Below are 24677 nucleotides of genomic sequence, written 5' to 3'. Positions count from 1 at the left end.
CAAAATCAGAAAAGGTGTTATATATTTATATGCACAGACACATGAACAGGATCAGATACACACCAACCCAGGATCAAGTATCTCTGGGGAAATTACAGCTGATTTTTATTTTCTTCCTTATGTCTTGAAGGTTCCCTTTTCTCCAGTAAGCATCTATTACAGTAATAAGTTAGGAACGCATACAACTTTTTTTTTTTTTTTTTTTGCTTTTCAGGGCCACACCCACAGCATACGGAGGTGGAACCAGGCTAGGGTTCAAATTGGAGCTACGGCTGCAGGCCTACACCGCAGCACAGCAACGCAGGATCCGAGCCGTGTCTTTGATCTACACCACAGCTCCCGGCAACGCCAGATCCTTTACCTACTGAGTCGAGGCCAGGGATCGAACCACAACCTCATGGTTCCTAGTGGGATTCGTTTGCCCTGTGCCATGATGGGAACTCCCAAGAACACATACAATTTTTTAAGGGGAGAGGAGATCTATCAAATTATAGCACACTTCCTTTTTTCTCAAGCAGACTGGAGGAAAGCCCTTGGACCTGCCTGAATCTCATCTGAGAAACTTGAAGGAAAGAATTATCACCAGCAAGGATGGTCCTCAGCGGAGGATCCTGATTTATTACGGATGAATGCAGGGAGCTAAAAGGCAAACAGTCTCTTTTCTATTAAAATTCTGGTTTGCTGTAATGATTTCTGGTCTCTTCAAAGTGCATTCATGTTCCAATTAGATGATATTCACTAGAGCTGGAAATGAATCTGCATGAAACACTGGTCACTGTTTACATTAGATTTAATTGTGCTTAAGTCAAGTTACAAGATATTTAAACTCTGAACCAATGACTGTGAAGCTGTTTCCCAATATCTGGTCACTGAGCAAAGAAAGCACCACCTGCGTGGGAGGTGCCTTCTATGTCTAAGCAGTCAATTCAGATGCTAAAATTCAGAGCAGCCTGGGGTGTACTAGTGCAAAGCGCTGGCACCGCCCCCCCCCCACCAGGAGCCTTGGCCACAACGTGGCCCAACCCTGCTGAGCAAGCCCCCAGCTGCAGCTGCGGTACTGCCAGGACCTTTACTTGGCAGCACCGCCTGCCCAACTCTCGACCTCTGCCCCGAGTTTCCTGCATGAACAGGCACAGAAACCACAGGAATGGCCTTTGGGTCTCAGGGCTGCCCACAGAAGCCAATCAGCCCTTAGTGAAGCAGAGAGAGAAGGTGGTAGCAAAGGAAGCCACACCCAGTCTGCTAGAAAATACCTGGGAAACTACGGCCCCTTTCTTTCCCACAGCGAGAGGATGAGGACTCCCTTCTGCACTGTGTGAGTGGCTGGTCCAGGGGCAGAAGGGCCCCCCGGTCCAAGAAGTGGGGGTGCTGAGGTCAAATCGAGCCCCACCTCCAGCATCACCACTGTGCCCTAGGGCGCCTGCCTGTCCCTGATCCTGCGTTCAGAGCCCTGCTGCAATCCGGCTCTTTGCTCTGGCAGGTCTGCCCGTGTGCCACAGCCTGGGAGAGGGACGATCACACAGCAGGAACATAACAGAAACCTGCCACAGATATGACCTCCTTTTAATGACTTATTTGATCAAGAGAGGACGTGATTGGCTTCGAAGAAGTCCAAGCTCTGCAATATAGATTTCTTAAGCTTGAGGGCTCATTTCTTTAAATCTATTAAGTACTATCGCAGTACGTTCACTCTGGTGATAGTACATGAAGGCAGCTATGAGGCACCATCGGAGAACATTAAATTCTATCTCAGCAGCGCTTAACACTAAATTCCTCCTAACAGAGATGATATAATGGCGATTCTGGAATATCAGCTTTTCTCGTCTTATTACATAACTGAGCTATTTTATGGTTCAATAATTTTCAAATATTAATGAACAAAAGGCTCCAAAGCAAGGTAAGAAAGCCAGTAATACCTCGGCTTTATCAGTACAAGATATGCAGATCTTATACTTCAGAATCAAAGAATTATGGAAACAGAATGGAGCCCCCCAAAGGATAATTCCCCTCATGAGTGCTGGAGTGCTCAGGCAGTAGTTAGTTCTTAACCACTTTCTTTCTTTCTAGGGGATGGAGGCTGGTTATAAACCTGTATCTGATTAACAACAAAAACAAACTTTCTCTCCAGGAAAATGCACATGAAACATTACATAAAAATGCAAAGAGTCTGGAGTATATAAAGCCAACTGGATGGACCAGACATTAAGAATCACAGCTGTGGAGTTCCCGTCGTGGCGCAGTGGTTAACGAATCCGACTAGGAACCATGAGGTTTCGGGTTCGATCCCTGGCTTTGTTCAGTGGGTTAAGGATCCGGCGTTGCCGTGAGCTGTGGTGTAGGTTGCAGACGCAGCTCGGATCCTGCGTTGCTGTGGCTCTGGCGTAGGACGGTGGCTACAGTTCCAAATGGACCCCTAGCCTGGGAACCTCCATATGCCTCGGGAAGCGGCCCCGGAAAAAGGCAAAAAAGAAAAAAAAAAAAAATCACAGCTGTGAGGATCACAGAACACCTTTAATTTATAAAAATTCACCTATCCAGCAATCAACAGTTGTCTAAAATCTACATGGGTAAGAGACAACAGGCCTCCTGTGATTTAACCCAAAGTCACTTTGTACTTCACTGGTTATATATAGCTCTTAAAAAAAAAAAAAAAAATTCATTAGGAAAAAACCCTTAAACTTCATATAACAAAAAAACTAGAAAATGCACAACACTCAGGATCAAAATAACCCGTACTCATTCCCTTTTAAAGCACACAAGCTTCCTGAGTGACAGAGAGGGTAACGACCACATTCTCAATTACCCACAACTGGCTGGGGTCACTTTTGAGCAGAGAGGAAAACGGCTTCTTACCTGCGGCAAAGGCAGAACACATCACAAAGAACATTCCAACAGCTATCCTTTTTAAAGATGAAGGGAGCAGGCCATTTCTTCTCAAGATGGGATCAACCAGTTTATCTTTTAAGGGAATTAACAGGAGGATAAGCACAGCATCGAACATCGTCAGCCAGGCTGCAGGAAACTAGAATTTTGAAACGCACAAGACACATGCTTACTTTTCTGCAGTGTCAGCAGTCACTTATTTGACAACTAACATCTATATGGGAAAAGTTTATTTGTAGGATAGTTCAGTATAACCTCCTAGGGAAAAAAAAGTCTGTCTCAAGACACTGGAACTGAGAAAACACTTTCTTTTTTCTTTCTTTTTTTTTTCTTTTTGTCTTTTAGGGCTGCACCAGCGGCATATGGAGGTTCCCAGGGTAGGGGTCCAATCAGAGCTGTAGCCACCAGCCTATGCCAGAGCCACAGCACCACAGGATCTGGGCCGCATCTGCGACCTACACCACAGTTCACAGCAACGCCAGATCTGTAACCCACTGAGGGAGGCTAGGGATCGACCACCAGTACACCTGTACACCAGATGGGTTCGTTAACCACTGAGCCACAACAGGAACTCCAAGACTTTCATTTCTAAAGGGATGTGCATCTGTTTTTCTGTGCTTTCTTGCGGGGGCAGGAATCCAGTGAAATATTAATGTTTCACTGACAGTAGTCAACTTAATCTAGTGAATGACATAATCAATGGAAAAATAGTCTCTGAAAGAAGTAAAAATTCCATTTCATTAGGCATGTATTATTATTATTTGTCTTTTTGCCATTTCTTGGGCCGTTCTCGTGGCATATGGAGGTTCCCAGGCTAGGGGTCAAATCGGAGCCACAGCCACCGGCCTACACCAGAGCCACAGCAACATGGGATCCAAGCCGCGTCTGCAACCTACACCACAGCTCACGGCAATGCCAGATCCTTAACCCACTGAGCAAGGCCAGGGAACGAACCCGCAACCTCATGGTTCCTAGTCAGATTCGTTAACCACTGTGCCACATTGGGAACTCCCTAGGCATGTTTTTAGTTTAAGCCAACTGCTATCACTCACCAAGGATCTGCAATTGGTACAAGGAATCCATTTGCTATGTAAACCCACAACAACAAATCTAAAATTCAGTTCAACCCTTCTCACCGTATGAGGATTGGTAGTAACGCTGGAAATTTCTGGAATCTTCAAATGAAGACTCTGTAAAACATACGTGGTCTGCATCTGGGTGTAAAAAGCAGTGTCGTTACATGAGCGCAGCTGTCACACACCTGCAGCCTGTCGCCCCTCCCCCAGACCACTCGGTGATGAGATGAGACTCGCAAAGGTCGCGTTTGGAAACAGTTGGGTCAATTACTTGGTCACCATAAAAGTCCTCCGGAGATCAAATTTGAAAAAGAAGTAACGCTTATCCCCATGAGAAACCAAATTAAAAGGCGGGGCCTGGAAAATCAGAAGCATCCCCCTTCTTAGCTTTGTTTTTTAAAAGCTTCTCAAAACATTTACATCAGCAAAATGAGTCCGTGACTAAAGACAAGATTCCAAGATCCTTGAGATTCATGGAAAAGAAAGCAGGGAACTCTGTGCATGGCAGTGACAGTCAAAACAAGTGCTGGGGTCACGTTTGTGGGGAGAGAGAGGAAATGAAACCTGTGTGTCACCACTCACTTGAAAATACACTGTCCAGTAAGGTATCAAAGCCAAGAAAACTGGGACAATCTTGACAAGAGCTTTCACATCTTCCACTTTATCTTCTGGGAATGGCCCTCCTCGAGACATCTTACATGAATCAAACAGACTGTGTTTAGAAGATTGCTGAAAGACTCCAATGCCTTCACTTTGGGAGACAAAATGAAGGAATTAGTTTTCTTCAACCCCCAGAAATCCGTTATTTGGTAACAAATTATGTTTGGAGGTAGGAAACCAGTTTGCTGTACTGAATCTGCTTAAACTTCATCCAATTACCTACGAACTGCACCCACCCAGCACAGCCGCCCAGATGTTCCTCAAGCCCGGAAGGCAGGGGGAAGGCGCTGCTGAAGGACGTCCAATCAGAGCATGGCTGTGGCTACCACTGTTTGTTCCAGGTGGAAGATGGGTAGGACCACGGGTCGCCATCTGAAAGGTGGCTGACCTCACCCCTAGCTGTCACACTGGCCACCAGCCCCGCTGTGCCGAGGAAACCCTGACGCCTCCTCTGAGGCTGGTGACAACTACATCAGCTACATCACTGGATTGGCACTGGAAAAAATACTGTGTTGGATTGTTTGGATTTTAAATTAAGTAACTTCTCAAGTGTCAAGACTTGACAACCAACACAACTTGGTGACAAAATCCGAGCTGGTTTTATTGCAGTCAGGCTGGTGTGACTGGGAGGGAAAGAACCAAGAGGGGAAGAGGCAATACTCCTGGTGATGATGATAACTAGATGTTACCTGGGGACAGGTAACAGCATGTGCTCTCCCTCAACCCTGTAAGGCACTCACACTAGCCCCCCTGCAAGGAGGAGGAAATCAGGGCACAGAGGGGGTAAGGAAGTGCCCAAGGTAATAAAGCCAGAGAGCTGGGGCAGGGATTTGACCCCAGACAGTCCTGGTTATAAAGCCTGAGGCGCTGACCACTGAAGGACACCTCCTCTCCCTCTGTTCCCACCCTCAGGCATCCCTCAGGCTCAGGCCTAAAGGTCCTGGCTCAGGAACTCTGGTCCTGGTTTCTGTACTGACAGCTTTGCCCTCTCGCTTACTCGGGGCCTGTTTCACTGCTTATAAAAAAGAACAGATCCCAGAGAGTAACTTCAAAATCTTTCCTAGCCCAAAACACCCTGAAGGAGAAGCATGCTCCTAGGGTCTTAGGGGTAAAATACAAAAGGAAAAAAAAAAAGTTTTAATTACACACCATTCTCTAAAGCCAGAAATACCAGAAGATAATTAATTACCATTAAGAATGCTTCCAGTTCTGGGACTTGGATACAAATGGTAGTTGTCTGTTTTCTAGTTCACAGACTCCTGTCCCATTTTACTGAGTTGCCACTATCGTAATTTTTGTCTTGTAACACTGACACTTTAAATCTGTCCTTTTAGAGTAAGGAAAACCAAAAAGATAAAAACTATAACTTAATATTTTAGCCAAATGTTGGACAGGAAAACTAAATTCCATTTAACAAACACTGAGTACCTACTACATGCCTACTTCTGTTCTAACTGGGCACTGAGGATACACAAAGAAGTAAAAAAAAAAAAAAAAAGCATTTCCTATCCTTATGTAGCTGAGTATAGCGGGGGAAAATAATCAGAAAAACACACTCAAAGTGAAACAGTGAATTTCAAAGTAATCTTCACAATTTAATTTGAAAACATTCACAGCTTCTCCTTTTTCATTTTTTTGAGCAAAAATTAAATGTAAAGCCCTGTACACCAAATACAAACTCCATCAGGTATTTACTACAACATACCACCCATGTTTCTCTAATACATTCAAATGTCAAATAACAAACTCATTTCACACACAGAGCCATGTGCAGGGGTTGCTGGCTATATTACTTATGTTTCATATCATTACAATATATTTAAAACTAAGGCAATACACATCTAAAACTTTTTCTAGCTCACACATATCGTTAGTGTATTATTCTGCAACATACAAGGGTCCAACATGGAGCCACGGTCACAAATGACAAAGCACACAGACAGGCACCTGGAAGGTTGATGTGCTTCAGCCCCAGGAGCCTGGGCTCCCAGACTGTCTGCAGAGGCTGTGTGCACAGGTGTGTACCTTCTCCCGGGAGGAGGGGCCATCAGTTCTCACATTCTCCACTCAAAGAGCTAAGTATCTCAAAAAGGGTTTCAAACTATTTCCACTCACTCTGATGAACTGAACAGATTACACATGGATTTCACATCTAAAGTCAGTGTAAAATCATCTTCAAAACACAGATCAACCTAGACCAGACAGAAACTGGGACTAGGCTTGATGAAATCACTGCCATAAATAAGGGAACACCGGGTGATGCTCTGCTCCCTTACACTTCTGGAGCTGACTTTCTGCAAAAGCATCCTCATCAGTGAGTTACATTACCTGGGATCTTACTGAGGCCTCACAATGATCCTTACGCTAGACCATCAACTTTTTTGCAAGCTGGTCCTTCTTAAATTGTGCCCCCAAAGACTTCCAAAAACAAGCCTAAAGGGAAACCAGATTCCTAAGTCCCAATTGTCTTCATCGTGCCGCTTATCCACAAAGCCGTGGTGTCCTCCTGCAGAGGTGTCTACCAGGCACCACCCAGAAAGACACCTAGGATCTGAAACCCTGATTTTGCCTAATTAAAATGAAGCCCTGGCAAAGAACTGGTGTCTGCTGCTGAGGCAACAAGGCTTCAATTTTTAAAAATCCTTTAGCGTGTCCCACCATTTTCAGTTCTAAATTATGAATCTGAATGCCACCCAGACCCACCAGAATTCTAGGAGGTCACCAGGACAGTTAGGAGATCAGCTGGAATTCCACACAAGGACAGCTGAAGAAACCAGAGATGTTTAGCCTGGAGCCAAGGGGTAGGGCTGAAAGAGCTGTTTTGATACAGCTTCAAATCTACCACGTGGAGGAAACACAGACGTCCATTAAGGCTCCAAGGACATAATTAAGACACACGCAGACAAGCCACAAGGAGGCAGATAGGTTAGGGGTCGGCCTGCAAATAGTTCTGCGACTGGAGCTGTCCTCGCTGAGGCAAGAGGCCTCGCGTGGCTGTCAGCGTCTAGCTCAGGGAGGCCTGGATCCAAATACTCCCTGAGAAGCTGGACTCCAAAGGGCCCACAACTTTTCTGGGATGATGGACATATGCTGACTCCCCACTGCACTATGGTCACACAATGGAATAAATCTGTCAGAATTCCCAGAAGTGTACAGTTACATGTTAAGTCCTACTTGAGTAAGTAATGACCAAAAAACCCTGAGGTCTCTTCTTGAGCTAAGTTCCAGATTTTTCTTTATTAATCTACATCTAGTTTGCCCAGGACTTCCCTGGGACCCGGGACTTTCAGCTTTAAAACCCCAGCTTGTGACATACGGCACTAAAACTGAGAAGTCCCCCGCACATGGGATGCTGGGAGTTCCCTACCTGCATCTCACAACTCTGCTAGCATGTCCTCCTGTCAGAGAGCGGCTGATGTGACTGCTGGATGATGGGCTGGCGCTGACCTGCTCGGCTGCTAGTCCCAAGTGAGAGGCAGCAGCTTATTGCTTAAAGAGCACAGAGAGGCACCTACAAAGTAAGCAACTGCTTGCATTTTTCACTAAAATGACCGTCAAAGCTTTTTAAAATAAGAAGTGTCATACTATCTTCAATGCTCCCAGTAAATTCCTGCCTTGATCATCACCACACAACAAGCAGCTGGGGAGTTTCCTTGTGGTGCAGTGGGCTGGGGATCTGGTGCTGTCACTGCAGCAGCTCAGGTCACTCTGTGGTGTGGGACTGATCCCTGGCCTGGGAACTTCCACATGCCTGGGGCAAGGCCCAGGATTGGGTGGGTGGGGGGGAAAGGGGACAAAATAAAATTAAAAAAAACTAAGCAGTGGCGAACCTTCATCTCAGCAGCAGTGACAGGAAGGCAATGAGCAGGTTAGAAATTAGAAGCACAAACTCGGGAGTGAGGCTGTGGTCATCTTTAGGATGGAGACGGCATTGGCACACCCGGCTCCTGGGGCTGCCGAGAGACACTGACACCTTAGTCCAGTGCTCCCCCCAACCCCACACATAGTAAGCACAGGATAGGCACAAGCCAGCACTCTATCTCTGGTGGTTGCCAAGTACCAGTGAAACAGCCTGTGATGAGAATAACACACTCACCCACTAGGACTGTGTTCTCTGACTCGCTTTTGGGGACGGCACGAATACAGTAGGATCTTGAACATGTCAGTGAAGGCACTGCCATCGGGAGGTTTAGTGATGAAGAAGGTCTGGCCGCAGAGGAAGACCATGAAAGCGACGCCGATACACACAGTAGGGATGATGTAGCCAGTGACAAAGCTGACGTTCTGCTGAATGTAGGCGATGCCTCCCAGCGAGACAATTGCTCCCAGGTTAATGCTCCAATAAAACCAGTTAAAAAATCTTCTCGCAGCTTCTGGACCTCGGTCTTTAACCTAAAATAACAGGAAGGAAAGGGCTTAAAAATGTGATCATCCCTGAGGATGAGAAACATTTGTGATGTTTTTATACATTACAAGCTATATTTTTATTTCAATTACTTCTGTCATCACAGACTTTAAAAAACTCAGCACATGGGAGCTCCCGTCGTGGTGTGCAGTGGTTAACGAACCTGACTAGGAACCATGAGGTTGTGCGTTCAATCCCTGGCCTTGCTCAGTGGGTTAAGGATCTGGCGTTGCTGTGAGCTGTGGTGTAGGTTGCAGACGCAGCTCGGATCCCGCCTTGCTGTGGCTCTGGTGCAGGCCAGCGGCTACAGCTCCGATTCAACCCCTAGCCTGGGAACCTCCATATGCTGCAGGAGCGGCTCAAGAAAAAGCAAAAAGACAAAAACAAAACAAAAAAAAAACCTCAGCACTTGGATTTCCTGTTGTGGCGCAGTGGAAATGAATCCAACTAGGACCATGAGGTTGCAGGTTCCACCCCTGGCCTCCACTCAGTGGGTTAAGGATCCAGCATTGCCACGAGCTGTAGCACAGGTCACAAATGCAGCTTGGATCTGAGGTTGCTATGGCATTAAGGCCAGCAGCTGTAGCTCTGATTGGACCCCTAGCCTGGGAATCTGCATATGCCATGGGTGGGGCCCTAAAAAGCAAAAAAAAAAAAACAAAACAGCACAATCAAGATGTCATTTATAGCTATATTCAAGGCAACTCTGACCAAAAAAAAAAAAAAAAATGTATCTTACACTTTTATTTACTACAGAGTACAGGTAGTGTTGCTCTTAACTACGCTTAAATCCCCCAAATGCTAGAGAGTCTCTCCACATAAGGCCTATGGACTTCCTCCTGGGGAACCGCCTGGGTAGAGGACAAAGACTCTCAGGAGTTGCTGCCTTGGAACTTTTGTTCTCTCCTTGAGTGACAGGTTATGAAGAGGTTGGACAATTTGTTCCAGTAACAAAGATCTGAACTCTGATCCACAGAGCAATCCCCTCTTCTAAGAAACAAAGGAGGTTTTTCAATGGAGGCCTAAACAACCAATTACAAGACACCTATCTTCTTAGCAGTCGTATTATGGGATATGACATTTTAACCTCTACTTTTTAAGATTAAAGTACAGGTGTAAATATACAGTCGAAATTGTGCACCCTCCAAAAAAGATTCAGTTGAAAATGATTAAACATGGCTATTGTGATGACAAGTAATATGCTTGGAGTAATGATCTGGTAACCACCGTCTCAGACTGAAAATCTGAGTTTTAAAAAAAAACACACATTCTAGGGAACTTAAACTTGACTTCCTTCCACCCATGTCAGGGCAGAGCAGAGGCCCAGAGCCAAATGCTGGCACAACTACTGAATCAACGATGTGTATGGAGCACGTCCTATATCTCTATTTCTAAGACAGACAGCTCTTCATGAGGACACAATGCGTTTAAATGTTACTAAAACGGACTCAAATATTCACGCTATCCTGGAAATAGACCAGAGAGAAGAAAAAACTGTAAGCAGATGAATGGTTACACAGAAAATATATATAACTAAAGATATAAAAAGAAGTAATGGGGGAGAGCAAGCTTAAAAGGGAAGAGGGAGATCCTAGTGTGGCTCAGCAGTAACGAACCAAACTAGTACCCATGAGGATGTGGGTTCAATCCCTGGCCTTATTCAGTGGGTTAAAGGATCTGGCATTGCTGTGGCTATGGCACAGGCCGGCAGCAGCAGCTCCAATTCAATCCCTAGCCTGGGAACTTCCATATGCTTCAGGTGCAGCCCTAAAAACAGCCAGTAAACACAGTATCTAAAATTACCACAGAGGAGTTCCCACCGTGGCTCAGTGGTTAACGAATCTGACTAGGAACCATGAGGTTGTGGGTTCAATCCCTGGCCTTGCTCAGTGGGTTAAGGATCCGGCGTTGCCCTGAGCTGGGGTGTAGGTGGCAGATGCGCCTTGGATCCCATGTTGCTGTGGCTCTGGTGTAGGCCAGCAGCTACAGCTCTGATTAGCCCCCTAGCCTGGGAACCTCCATATGCCGCAGGAGCGGCCGTAGAAAAAGGCGGGGAGGGGGGGGACCAAAAAAAACACAAAATAAAATAACCTCAGACAACTGAGGTATATTACGGCCCTTCCCGTCATCCACAGTGCACTACACAATTCCTGGCAGATTGGCAGTCAACTTCCTTGAACTTCTAAGTGTAATTCACCATAATTACTTTAGAAACCTTAGCCTATTACTAAGGCCCTAAATAACCACCTACCAGTCATTTTTTGGAACAAATAGGAAGCTGGCTCCTATAAACTGTAGATCACATGCCTCCGTACCCTGGACTGGCACCTCCCTTCATGTCAGTCACATTACCTCACCACTGTGCGCTGGCCTGGTGCCCTACTCAGCCAAGGGTAAACAAGACTATCACGTGACCAGTCAAAAGACACGGCTGCCGTCAATTCAGATGTACAACTAAAGGAACAGAACCCTGTGGAGTAAGTCAAACAGTTAGTAAAAAAATTCCTTAAAATGCAGGAGCGTGACCTTTTTTCTTCCAGAAAAAAAAAAAAAAATGTATCTTTACTCTCTTTGTAGCCTAAGTTCCTCTTTCAGTTTGCTCTTTCAAATAGGAGTTGCATCCATTTAGAAAGACTGTGACCTTTGAGAAAGGTTAAGCCCTGGGGGGAAAGATGGGGCCGACATGATTTACATCAAAACACATCACCCTTGTAATCTTTGGTGTATGCTTTCTTTCAAAGGTCAGCTGAGGCCTCCTCAGAGCTGCATGGCCTGACCCCATTCACCTCTTACCCAGACTGTTTCCTAGAAGTCCTGTATCAGAGACAGAGGCATGAGTGAGAGAAAAGCATAAAAAGTACCTTAAAAATGTTAGTCATAAAAAAGAGTGAAACAATGCCATCTGTAGCAATATGGATGGACTACTGATTATCACACTACGTGAAGTAAGTCAGATAAGGACAAATATATCGCTTACATGTGGAATCTAAAAAATTATACAAGTGAAGTTATAGACATAGAAAACAAACTTATGGTTACCAAAGGGGAAAGAGGCGGGTAATAAATCAGCAGTTTGGGATTAACAGATACACACCACTATATATGAAGTAGGTAAACAGTAAGACCTACTGTCTAGCACAGGGAATTATCCTCAATACACTGTAATAAACTACAATGGAAAAGAATCTGAAAAAGAACCTACAGCCAAGTGTAACTGAATCACTTGGCTGTTCATCTGAAACTAACATTGGAAAATACTATACTTCAATTTAAAAAATTCCTTAAAAACACAAACAGATATCCTCAAACTCAGAAGGGCCAGGAGATACCAAAAGAACAGGCCATCAGGCCTCATGCCCAGACCTCGGGCTCAGAGCATCAAGTTCCTGCACCCGGCACCCCTGGGGGCTGCCTCTGAAATCCCCCTCAAACACCAGTGGCACCTGGCACAGAGCAAGCACCCTGGCCTAACACTTCCCTTCTAAAATATTTTTCCCACTGAGATACAATTCTTATACCAAAAAATTCACTCCTTTGAAATGTACAACCCAGTGGTGTTTGGGCTACCCACAGATGTACAACCGTCACCACTGTTTCCACATTTTCATCACACCAGCTTCCCTTCCCCCATCTCCTGACCCCTGACCCCTGAACCAATAATCTAGTCTTAACAGATCTACGAATTCTGGACATTTCATGTAAATGGAATCATACAATATTTGGTGTTTCACGCCTGGCATTTTTCAGTCAGCAGGATGTTTTCAAGGTTCATCCATATTGCAGCAAATATGGTACTTCACTTCTTTTTACTGCTGAAGGATGGTCCACTATATGGAGAGCACATGTGCTTATCCATGCATCCACTGACGGACATCTTTTTGGGGAGTGGGGCGCTCGCCCATGGCACACAGAAGTTCCCTGGTCAGGAGTTGGCATTGTGGCTCAGCATAAACAAACCTGACTAGCATCCATGAGGATGCACATTTGATCCCTGGCTTTGCTCAGTGGGTTAAGGATCCAGTGAGCTGTGGGGTGGGTCACGACGCAGCTTGGATCTGGCATTGCTGTGGCTGTGGTGCAGGCCTGTGGCTGCAGCTCCAACTCAACCCCAAGACTGGGAACCTCCATATACCATGGATGTGACCCTAATAAGACCAAAAAAAAAAAAAAAAAATTCTCTGGCCAGGAATAGACCCCAAATCACAGAAGTGACAACGCCAGATCTCCAACCTGCTGGACCACCAGAGAACTCCTTCCAAATTTGTTATTTTAAAACAATCTTAAAGACAGAGAAAGTTGAAACAGTAAAGCACACAGTTCTACAGCCTTCATTTACATCCTCAGTTTTTTCCTACATATATATGAAATATTCTTTTAGGCCTAACTATTTAAAAATAAGTTGCAGGAGTTTCCGTAGTGGTGGGCGCAGTAGAAATGAATCCGACTAGAAACCATGAGGTTGTGGGTTCGATCCCTGGCCTTGCTCAGTGGATTAAGAATCCGGCGTTGCCATGAGCTGTGCTGTAGGTCACAGACATGGCTCAGATCTGGTGCAGGCTGGCAGCTACAGCTCTGATTGGACCTCTAGCCTGGGAATCTCCATATGCCGTGGGTGTGGCCCTAAAAAGGACAAAATACAAAAAAAAAAAAAAAGTTGCAGCATCATGACATTTTACCCCAAAGATTTCATTGTGAATCTCCTAAAATAAGGCCATTCTTCTACATGACCACAATCACATCTAAGAAAATTAACTTCAGTGCCACTTTACCTAATATGTAGTTTATAATCAAATTACCAGAGTTTCACTGTGGCTCAGAGGGTTAAGAACCTAGCATAGTCTCTATGAGGATGTGGGTTCAGTCCCTGGCCTTGTTCAGTGGGTTAAGAACCCAGTGTTGCTGCGAGCTATGGTGTAGGTAACAGATGCAAGTCAGAGCCAGTGTTGCTGTGGTTGGCAGCAACAGGTCTGATTCAACCTCTAGCCTGGGAACTTCCATAGGCCACAGGTGCAGTGGTTAAAAAAAGGAAAGGAAAACAAAAAAACGGAAAAAAAAATCAAATTATCCCAGTTGTTCTGAGAAATGGTTTTTAAAGAAGCTGGGCTCTAATCACAAAGCACTTGTTACATTTGGTTGTCAAATTTCTCTGACAGCTTTGAATCTGGAGTGGTCCTCCTTTCTCCACCCTAGTGTCCCATCAGAAGAGATGAGGCCAATTCTCTTGCAGAAGAGCCCATCTCATTTTCTTTTTCTTTCTTTCTTTTTTTTTTTTTTGTCTTTTGAGGGCCGCACTCGCAGCATATGGAGGTTCCCAGGCTAGGGGTCTAATCAGAGCCATAGGTGCCAGCCTAAGCCACAGCCACAACAATGCCAGATCTGAGCCGCATCTGCGACCTATGCCACAGCTCATGGCAATGCCAGATCCTTAACCCATTGAGCAGGGGCAGGGATTGAACCCGCAACCTCATGGTTCCCAGTCGGATTTGTTTCCACTGAGCCACGACGGGAACTCCCCCATCTCATTTTAATGTTCACATCTAATTACACATCAAGAGGGTACAAGTTCTATCGTGCATTCTAGATAACCTCCACATGATCACTTGTCTATTAAGGAGTATTAATTAATCACTTGTCTATTACATACTAGAGAGCATTAACTTTTTTTTTTTTTGTCTTTTGTCTTTGTTGTTGTTGTTGTTGTTGTTGTTGTTGCTATTTCTTGGGCCGCTCCCTCGGCATATGGAGGTTCCCAGGCTAGGGGTTGAATCGGAGCTGTAGCCACCGGCCTACGCCAGAGCCACAGCAACGCGGGATCCGAGCCGCGTCTGCAACCTACACCACAGCTCACGGCAACGCCGGATTGTTAACCCACTGAGCAAGGGCAGGGACCGAACCCTCAACCTCATGGTTCCTAGTCGGATTCGTTAACCACTGCGCCACGACGGGAACTCGAGAGCATTAACTTTTAAGTCAGACTTTCCCAAACTCAGCTCCCCTACTCACTTGCTATCATCTTAGGCAGGTCAAACCCTCTAAACCTATTTACTGTAAAACAGGGACAATGAGGGGATAGAAATTGTTGCCAGGTTTAGATAAGACAGCCTAGGAAGAAGAGTTCCCTAGTGGCCTAGTGGGTTAAGGATCTAGAGTTGTCACTACTGTGGTGCGTTCGATACCTGCCCCAGGAACTTTCACATGCTGTGGACGAATCCCCCCCCCAAAAAAAAAAGACAGCCTAGGAGGAGCACTCAGCCCACTGACCTCAACACCCAGGGTGCACCTCAGTCCTGCGGCCTGGTCTTTAAAGATGGAGAACTGTACTCCCAGTCCAGTGCCTTCATAGTTGGTCCATGAGCTGAAGGCACCCTAGGGTACACCCATCTCAGTTCAGGTACCCATTACATCAGACCTGGACCCAAACCCTAGCGTGACACACTCCTACAGGAGAACAAAATAAATCTCTTTTTGCACCTCTATTTCCTCATTTTAAAACATGGATATAAGATTCGCCTGAGGTTCAAAATGAACTCAAGTATGAAAAGCACATTCCACAATGTAGAGGAGGATGTTAAGAATTCAGGACATTGGGCAACTATTATTTCCAACATTATTATAAGGTGTCACCTTACTGTAATAGACTTACACAGATATGATTAAAGCTCAGATTCAAAGGTCAGGTTCTTGCATCCTGGCTCAGTCATGCAATAGCTCTGTAACTCTGGGCAAATGATTTAACCTCTCAAGCCTCCATTCCCTCATCTGTAAAATGGGCACAGTGACAGCAGAGGAGCCCTGTGAACTGACAAAGTAGGAGCCTGGATGCATGGTAAGCCCTCCCAAAATGTGCTCTATCAAATAGCTATTTAGGGCAAAGCCCCCTCTACCTCCATAACTCATCCTAAACCCACCATTTCACTCTATGTCCACTGCCCCCATCCTAGTCCCAATCTCTAATCTCTCAGCTGGCCAGTGCAACAGACTCCGATCTGATACACCTGCTGACAGCACCGCCCATAGTCCGCAAACTTTTTCTGTGAAGGAGGTTTTCAATTTTAAGTGACAGTCTTGTCACAACTACTCAATTCTGCTATTATACTATGAAAGCATGCATGGCATAGCATAGCCGAGAGGTGACCAGGAATGTGCAGGGCTGTGTTCCAACAAAGCTTTATTCATGAACGATGAAATCTGAGTTTCCTAAGATTGTCATTTGTCACAAAAATATTCACTTTTCTCCAACCATCTGAACCATTTACTTTCTTCCAACCATAAGAACCAGTCTTATTCTTAGCTTCCAAAAACAGGAAGTAGACCAGATTTGGCTGGCAGGCCACAGCTGCCAGGTCCCTGATACAGCTGCTTAATCTTTTAGAAACATTAATAGGATCATATTACCCCCACTGCTCAAACCCCATAAAGGCTTCCTACTACATTCAAAACAGACCTCAAACTCACATAACCTCACATCATGCAGCCCCTGCCTGCCCCTCAGTTCCCACCTGTTTTTTGTTTGTCTTTTTAGGGCCGCACCCACGGCATATACATGTTCCCAGGCTAGGGGTCTAATCAGAGCTGTAGCCGCTGGCCTACACCACAGCCACAGCAACTCCTGATCCTTGACCCGCTGAGCGAGGCCAGGGATCGAACCTGCAACCTCATGGTTCCTAGTCAGATTTGTTTCCGCTGCGCCACGACGGGAACTCCTGTTTTTAAGTATACTTGTCACATAAGTTTGAGGTGTACAATACGTGTTGACTTGACACATCTGTATTATTGATTGCAACACGACTGCCATTGTAGATGCTTTGACAACAACATGGGAGTCCCTCTCTTCCCGGCCCCAGGGCCTTTGCACTTGCTGACGCCCAGTCCCTCAACTCCAAAGGCTCCTCCGCAGGAAGGAAGTTACCTCGCTTTGCAGGCCCCCTCGCCAGAGCCCGCCGCACACTTTCCCCGGAGTGTTTGCGTTTCCGGGGCGACCCCGCCCCGCACCTGCGAGGGCCTCACCTGGTCGGCGCCAAAGGGAGTGATGTTGGCCTTGACAGCGCCCACGCCAAGGCCCACGAGCGCCAGCGCTGACAGAGCGGCGGGCGCGCAGTAGCGAGGGGGCGCGTCGGGACATGGCGGCGCAGAGCAGTTGCGGACGCGCGCAGGGCCGGGGACCCCGCAGAGCGCCGTGCGGGTCGAGGGTGCGGCCAGCAACGGGAAGGCCAGCATGCCAAGCAGGTAGAGTGCCAGGCTGAGCAGGATGGCGCGCGCCCGGCCGAGCCGCGCATCAGCCAGCCAGCCGCCGAATGGCGACACCAGATAGGTGAGGCCCATGAAGAGCAGCAGCGCCTGGCTGGCCTGCGCGCCCTCCCAGCCGAACGGCGTGCCGTTAAGGAACAGCACCAGGTTGGCCGTGATGCCGTAGAAGGCGGCGCGCTCCAGCAGCTCCGTCAGCAGCACGGCAGCGCACGCCGCGCGCCGGCCCTCGAACGCCGCACGCCGTGCGCCCAGCAGCGGCGCCCGCTCGCCCCCGGCAGCCTCCATGCACCCACTAGCGCACCGCCAGCCCGATGTCCCAGCCGGGTTCTGCCGCCGCCGCCGCCCTTCTCGCGAGACTTGCCCCGCCGGCCGCCTCGGCCCGCCCAACGAGCGTCCCTATTGGGCTGGCCAGCCGCAAAGCTGAACGGAACTTCCGGTTCCGATCCGGAAGCCCTCCCTCAGAGATGCCAGAGGGCGGGAGCGTGACCACAGAGAGGATTTTAAAAGAGAAGTCAGAGGTGGGCGCTCTGAGGTTCCAAACTTGACTAGTGTATTCAGGCTGGCCCCTGCTCCCGCGCCCATCCTCCCGGTCCTCTTGCCCTGGAATGGGGTTTCTCTGTGCTCTGTTGACATTGGGAGCAGATGGTTCTTTGTAGGGTTTGTCCTGTACATTGTAGGATGGTTAATGGCAATCTTGGCCTCTCCTCTCCATTAAATGCAGGTTCCACCCCGCTCCCCAGGGTGACAACCAAAACTGTCTCCAGGCATTCCCAAATGATCCCCACTCCCCCGCTCCAAGGAGCAAAATCGCCCGCAATGAAAATCGCAGTCTGAGGAAAAGCCAAGCTCAAAGCTGGTTTCCTTTAAGGATCGGCGTTGCTGTGAACTGTGGTGTAGGTCGCAGATGCGACTCGGATCCCGAGTTGTGAGGCTGTGGTGTAGGCCAGCGGCTACAGCTCCGAATGGACCCCTAGCCTGGGAACCTCCATATGCCGGGGGGGGGGGGGGGGGGAAGAAAGGGGGGGGCGGCCCTAGAAAAGACAAAAAGATTAAAAAAAAAAAAGAAAAAAGAAAAAAAAGAAAACTGGTTTCCTTGTCACATGGATGACCCGTGTCTTCTTTCAGCCTTCAACAGGAATGGTGACTCCTGGTAGGCATTTCTTGACCAAGTCCATCTAAAGTGGATCCCACGCCCATCCATTACCCTGTTTTAATCTCTCCATAGTATCTACCACTTTTTTAAATCTATTCCTTTGTTTTCCAGTTTTTACGTGGTTCCCACAGTTATAAGCTCCATGGCAGCAGGGTTCATGTGTGTCTTGTGCGTGGCACATGGTGGAGCAGAAGAGTGTCCTCCAGAAATGGCTCCCAGCATGGCTCCAGAAATTGGGACCCAGGGCTGCAATGATTCATGTGAAACCATTTCCTCCTCTTCCTCCATCCTTAACTCTAGCCAAAATCAGGATGGAGCAGTTGCCTAGGAAGTGGGCTTGCTGGTAGGTCATCTGGGTAAGTATTCCCCCCTTAAAGGCTTGAAATTGGAGTTCCTGTCGTGGCACAGCAGAAAAGAATTAGACTAGGAATGGTGAGGTTGCAGGTTCAATCCCTGGCCTTGCTCAGTGGGTTAAGGATCCTGCATTACAGGGAGCTGTGGTGTAAGCTGCTGATGTGGCTTGGATCCTGTGTTGCTGTAGCTGTGGTGTAGGCCAGCAACTACAGAAGGGCTGAAATCACATGGATTAACATGTTTATTTTTTAAAATGTTTAACATCCTCACTGGCTCCTAGCTCAATATTAGCACACACAGGCAGTAGATAAATATTTAATAAATATTTAATAAGGGAATCATAAATATCAAAATAGGTCTTCTAGGAGTTCCCACAGTGGGTTAAGAATCAGACTGCAATGGCTTTGGTCCCTGTGGAGGCCTGGCTTCAACTCCCTCCCGCAGTGGGTTGAAGATCCTGCATGGCCACAGTCAGATTCAGTCCCTGGCCAGGGAACTTCCATATGCTACAGGTGTAGCTGAAAAAGAAGAAAAAGCTGGGAGGACTGAGATTTTGTTTGTTTTATCCACTGCTATATTTCTAGAATACAGCACAGCACGTGCCCATGAGAGAGAGATATGTGTGGAATTAACTGAATAAATGAATGATTGAATATTTTTTGAATTGTAAATGATCCCAGGAGAACATCTTTATGTTCACCTAATTTTGTCTTGAGACTCCCATGGTGTTCTATTGCATATATTATATCCTACTTTAACTTAAGATTCCTGCCCAGGATCACACATTGAGAAGACATTAGGACTTAGACTTGATAAATTCACTGGTGGCCTAGTGGTTTAATGATCTGGCATTGTCAGTGCTGTGGCTAGGGGCACTGCTGTGGCTCAGGTCCGATCCCTGACCCAGGAACCACATACCAAGCAGGTGTGGCCAAAGGAAAAAAAAAAAAGGCAAATTTGAGCAAAAGCCTCAACTAATTCTTTGGGCAGTGCTTCTTCCACACTCCAGCTGATAGGTAAGTCAGCAACTGAGTATCTGTCCTAGGAGTGACAGTATGATACACTCAGGCAAAAAGCAGGATAACATTGGCATTAAACATGAAATGAAAATTAAGCCATTCACCTTGAAGATCATGATGACTTGGTGCTGAAGCTCTGCCCCAAACAGAGGTGTGGTTTTGGATGACAGCAAGCTAACCCAACTGGATTTTCTCCAGTGTTTAAGAAGTATGAAGACAGGAGTTTCCATTGTGGTTCAGTGGTTAACGAATCTGACTAGCATCCATGAGGATGTGGGTTCGATCCCTGGCCTTGCTCAGTGGGTTGAGGATCCAGTGTTGCTGTGAGCTCTGAGGTAGGTCGTAGCCTGAAGCTTGGATTCTGCATTGCAGTGGCTGTGGTGTAGGCCAGCAGCTACAGCTCTTATTCGACCCCTACCCTGGGAACCTCCACATGCCTCAGATGCGGCACTTAAAAAAAAGAAGAAGAAGTAGTATAAAGCCAGGTGTAAAGGGGGATGTGGGGGAGGGGAAGGAAGGCAGTCACAGAGCTCAGGATGTGCACCCAGGACTCATGAGCACTTGTTTCTGATATGAGGGAGGTCAGCTGTGCACCACCATCTCTGTTCCCCAGGGGGCTGCAAAGCAAATCCAGTGGGCAGAAGTGTTTTCATTTGGTTGCAGTGTTTGAAAGAAATGAGCCAAGAACCACATTTTGCAAGATTTCATTTGTATGAAACATGCAGCATAGGCAACTGTATATAGAGAGAATGCAGACCCGTATGTGATTGCCCTAGGCTGGGGGTTGGGGAGATTGGGGAGTGTTAAATGCATGAACCATGTGGTATGTGAATTCATTCTCAAAAAAAGCATAATTGGAGTTGCTGTTGTGGTTCAGCAGTTTCAGAACCTGACTAGTGTTCGTGAGGATGCAGGTTCCACCCCTGGCCTTGCTCAGTGGATTAAGGATCTGGCATTGCCAGGAGCTGCAGCACAGGTCACAGATGCGGCTAGGATCCTAAGTTGCTGTGGTTGTGGTGTAGGCTGGCAACTGCAGCTCTGATTCGACCCCTAGCCTGGGAACTTACATATGCTGCAGGTGCAGACAAAAAAAAAAAAGAAAAGCCACTACCAAAAAATATATAAATATACAGGCTAACAGTTAATAATTGGGGGGGGGGGGGTTTCACATATTTGGATGCCCTGCCATGTTTGAAAAAACAGAGGAGAGCCCTGGCCATACTGGGACTTGGGGTGCCTGTGAAGCTAGTGACCATGTCCCCACTCCTGATTGAACCATGCCTCTGGTATTTGTTCCTTTACATGTTCTTTGCAGGTCACAGTGCCAAAGGGCTGGTTCTGTGACCTGTTTTGGTGAAAAGAATGTGGCAGAAGTGTTCCTGAGCCAGGTCTGTGCGTAAACCTTAAGATGTTCTGGCAGCTTCCACTTTTGTGCCTTGGGAGCCCTGAAGCAGCTCCCTTACTGGAGAAACCCTGTGTTGGGGGAGAGTCTGCAACTACACAGAGAGGGGTTCCCTGCACCCCAGCCTCTCAGCCAACATGCCCACTGAAGGAAAACTCACAAGTAACCACCAGCAAGACTAATAGGAAAAATTGCCCAGCTGAGGCTCAACCCAGACCAAAGAATCCTGAACAAATTAAATAGTCGTGATTTGAAATCGCTAAGTCCTGAGGAGGTTTGTTAGGCAATATCAGATCATGAAAACATGCCTGCCTTCCCCCACAGCCATCATCTGCTGACACCAGGTACCTGCCCCTCCCTGTAAATGGGGCACAGGGATCCGTGGATCCCCAGGAAGCAGGTTCGATCCCCTTCCCGGCACAGTGGGTTAAAGGATCCAGCGTTGCTGCAGCTGTGGCACAGGACACAACTGCAGCTCAGATCTGATCCCTGGCCCAGGACCATCATATGCCATGGGACGGCCAAGAAAAGGAACTTCCCTGGTGATCTAATGGTTAGGATTCCTGCACTTCACCGCTGCAGCCCAGGTTCGGTCCCTGGTCTGGGAACTGAGATCCCACATCAAGCTCTTACAGGCCAAAAAGAAGTAAAAGAAGAATCAGAAGGACATTGGATAACAAAAGGTGATGAATCTGACATGGTTTAAGCGACTCTGTTGGCTTTTCTGGTTACTTTTAGCCCAAAACTACTGTGATTTGATCACAAAGTGGGAAAATAAATAACAGAACTAATCTAGATTCCACTTTAAAAACCTTATTAGGTAAGTTGTTTGTAAGGATAAAATATTTATTCATTTTTAAAAAATAGAATTGAGGGCAACCTGATTTTTTCCCCCCACACCTGGCCCAGTTCACTCTTAGAGTTTTCTGTCTGGTCCCTTCAGTCAGTGAGATTTTGCAGCCTGTGCACTGAGCCCCGGTGATTGTCTGGCTAAAGAATGGATGAGAATGGATGTACGTTGACTAACCCCACTTTGTTGGGTTTACTTGTAATACATCTCCTGTTCCTAAAAGTAATCATAGGAGTCTCTCCCGTGCACTAAAATGATCAAATAAATGACCTAACTCAGATAGCAGGTAACGTTGTCTTATCAAGTTTTGTGGGTAGAGGACTTCCCGTTGTGGCTCAGCGGAAACAAATCCGACTAGCATCCATGAGGATGAGGGCTCGATTCCTGGCCTCAATCGTAGGTCAGGGATCCAGCGTTGCCATGAGCTGTGGTGCAGGTCACGGATGCAGCTTGGATCTGGCATTGCTGTGTCTGTGGTGTAGGCCTGCAGCTGCAGCTCCGATTGAACCCCTAGCCTGGGAACTTCCATGTGCTGTGGGTGCAGCCTTAAAAAGAAAAAAAAAAAAAGTTTCATGGTAGGAGTTCCCCAGTGGCTCAGCAGGTTAGGATCCAGCATTGTCATTACTGTGGCTTAGGTTGCTGCTGTGGTGTGGATACGACCCCTGACCCTGAAACTTCTGTGTGGCAAAAAAAAAAAAAACAGAAAAAAGAAAAGGTAGCTTTTTCCCCTCAAGGACCCTCTGGGAAAGAGGACCTTACTTCAAGGATGCTCCACAGTGTAAGCTGAAATTGGAAGTGCACCATTTGCCCAAAATTCAGGGCCCTTCCTTCCCTCTACCACCCTGTGCATTGCTCAGGGCAGAGCTCAGAGAAGATGATCTCTGACACAAGGTACTAAGAAACCCTCTGAGGTTGAAGACATGTCAGGGGCTGCCTAATTTCCCTGATATTTTTAGGACATTTCTTCTTGTTTCACATCTGCATTGCTCACCCCTTGCAACTGGACAGTTTCAGCTTCCTCAAAACACTGGTTTGCAAGCAGTCATCATGGACTTTTTTGCACCTCCCCGCACCCCCCCCCCCATCACTCATTCAGTCAACAAACTGAATACCTTCCACATACATCATGACAGTTCAGTGTCAGCACTCACAGCCAGTGCTTCTGCTTTTCTGGTTTCCCAGTTCCCTACAGAGGGACTCAGGCCCAGCTCATCTTTGTGCATCAGGCCATGGCATGAGTCATTATTAGCCTTATTAGAATCACAGGCCGTGTCATCGATCCTCAGGTACAGGGAGTTGTCAGAAATTCAATTTATTACAAGGCACCCTGGTTGCAACAGTTCTATCTGGCTGCAAATAATCTAGGTAGAAGTAGAAAATGGACTAAAAACAGAGGCAGTGAATGCAATGGAATAAAGTCTTATTTTCTTGAGTCCAAACCAAAGCTGTACCAGCCTGCTTTGTGTGGATTAAATCAGCTCTCCGAATGACTCGTGTTTTATGAAGGATGCGAGAGTGTGTGGCCAGAAGGATGGTTTTTGCTTTGACTTTTTTTTGAAGCACCCACTTTATTTGATATTTGGAATAGCAACCTCTACTTCTTGCGTTTTTTCCCTGTTGGGGTTTTAACAACCCACAAGGCATCTGCAAGAGTCATGTATTCACTGAGAGAAGGGGGAGACAGAAGAGGGAATTAGAGAGTGAATGAAAGAAAATGGACTTCTGTTTCCCCCTGTTTGAAGGACAAGATGTGAATAAAGTTGGGACCACACCTAATCATTCTCTTTTAAGGACCACTTTTGAAAATTCTTTAGAAATAGCTTAATTTAAATTGCAGTCATAAAATAGATAATTGGTAGTTACAAGCAAATTTATTTTTTAAATTAGATCTTCCAAGAAAGATCGATGGAGATGAATCCAAAGGACAAAAATTGAAGCACATACATAAAATAATTCAGCATATGATAATAAAGGCATGTCCAAGCCTTGAGGAAGAGAATGGATTATTCAGTAAATTCTGTTGAAATAAGTGACTACACGTGGGGAAAACAGTCTTCATATATTGTATCAACACAAATTCCAAAATAACATCATGGACAAATTGAAAAGATAAAAGCGTTCAGGGAAAAAAATGGGCAAATATAAAAATCTTAGGGAGGGGGGAGTGCTTTTCTAAGCCCAACACTCAAGCCATAAAGGAAAAGTTAATTGATTTGACTCCATGAAGACCTAAAATTTATTGGTAGAAAAAAAAAGAATAATTGCAGTTAACAGCAAACAAACTGGAAAAAATAGTTGAAATGCATATAACAAGGTTATTGCCCTTGTTTTGTAGAGTTCCTAAGAATCTTGTGAAATTTGTTGGATAAGCATCCAATAAATATAATGGGCAAAAAAAAAAAAGGTTAAAAAAATTAAAAAATTTATATATAATGGGCAAAGTGTATGTCCAGGCAGCCCTTTGGGCCATCTCAACATCTATTCCTCTTGTGACAGCACTTGTAATCAATGCTCCCTCTGAGGTAGGACAGGCTGGCCGTTAGGCTAGGAGAGATCATGTGACCTAAGCCTATCCAATCAGTTGTAGTCCATTTATTGCACTACAATGATTGGCTTGAAGATGAACGT

At 46.3% G+C, this 24677-nt stretch overlaps 1 protein-coding gene across 2 annotated transcripts in view; it reads right to left on the bottom strand.

The window, feature by feature from the left end:
* The window catches only part of SLC15A4 (solute carrier family 15 member 4), a 31865-nt gene extending 14247 nt beyond the window's left edge, over window positions 1–17618 (bottom strand). For both annotated transcript variants that reach the window (XM_047760202.1, XM_047760203.1), the window contains exons 1-5: window positions 17032–17618; window positions 8716–9011; window positions 4542–4710; window positions 4020–4097; window positions 2854–3022 (exon numbers count right to left, since the gene is read on the bottom strand). In XM_047760202.1, the coding sequence (XP_047616158.1) occupies window positions 2854–3022; window positions 4020–4097; window positions 4542–4710; window positions 8716–9011; window positions 17032–17556 (1237 nt within the window). In that variant the 5' untranslated portion in view covers window positions 17557–17618. The remainder of the gene's footprint in view (window positions 1–2853; window positions 3023–4019; window positions 4098–4541; window positions 4711–8715; window positions 9012–17031) is intronic.
* Between the last annotated feature and the right edge of the window lie 7059 nt (window positions 17619–24677).

This window comes from Phacochoerus africanus, chromosome 15, assembly GCF_016906955.1.
Source record: "Phacochoerus africanus isolate WHEZ1 chromosome 15, ROS_Pafr_v1, whole genome shotgun sequence".
NCBI lineage: Eukaryota > Metazoa > Chordata > Mammalia > Artiodactyla > Suidae > Phacochoerus > Phacochoerus africanus.
The sequence above is the reverse complement of the archived record's forward strand: the minus strand, read 5'-3'. Positions and strand labels throughout refer to the sequence as shown.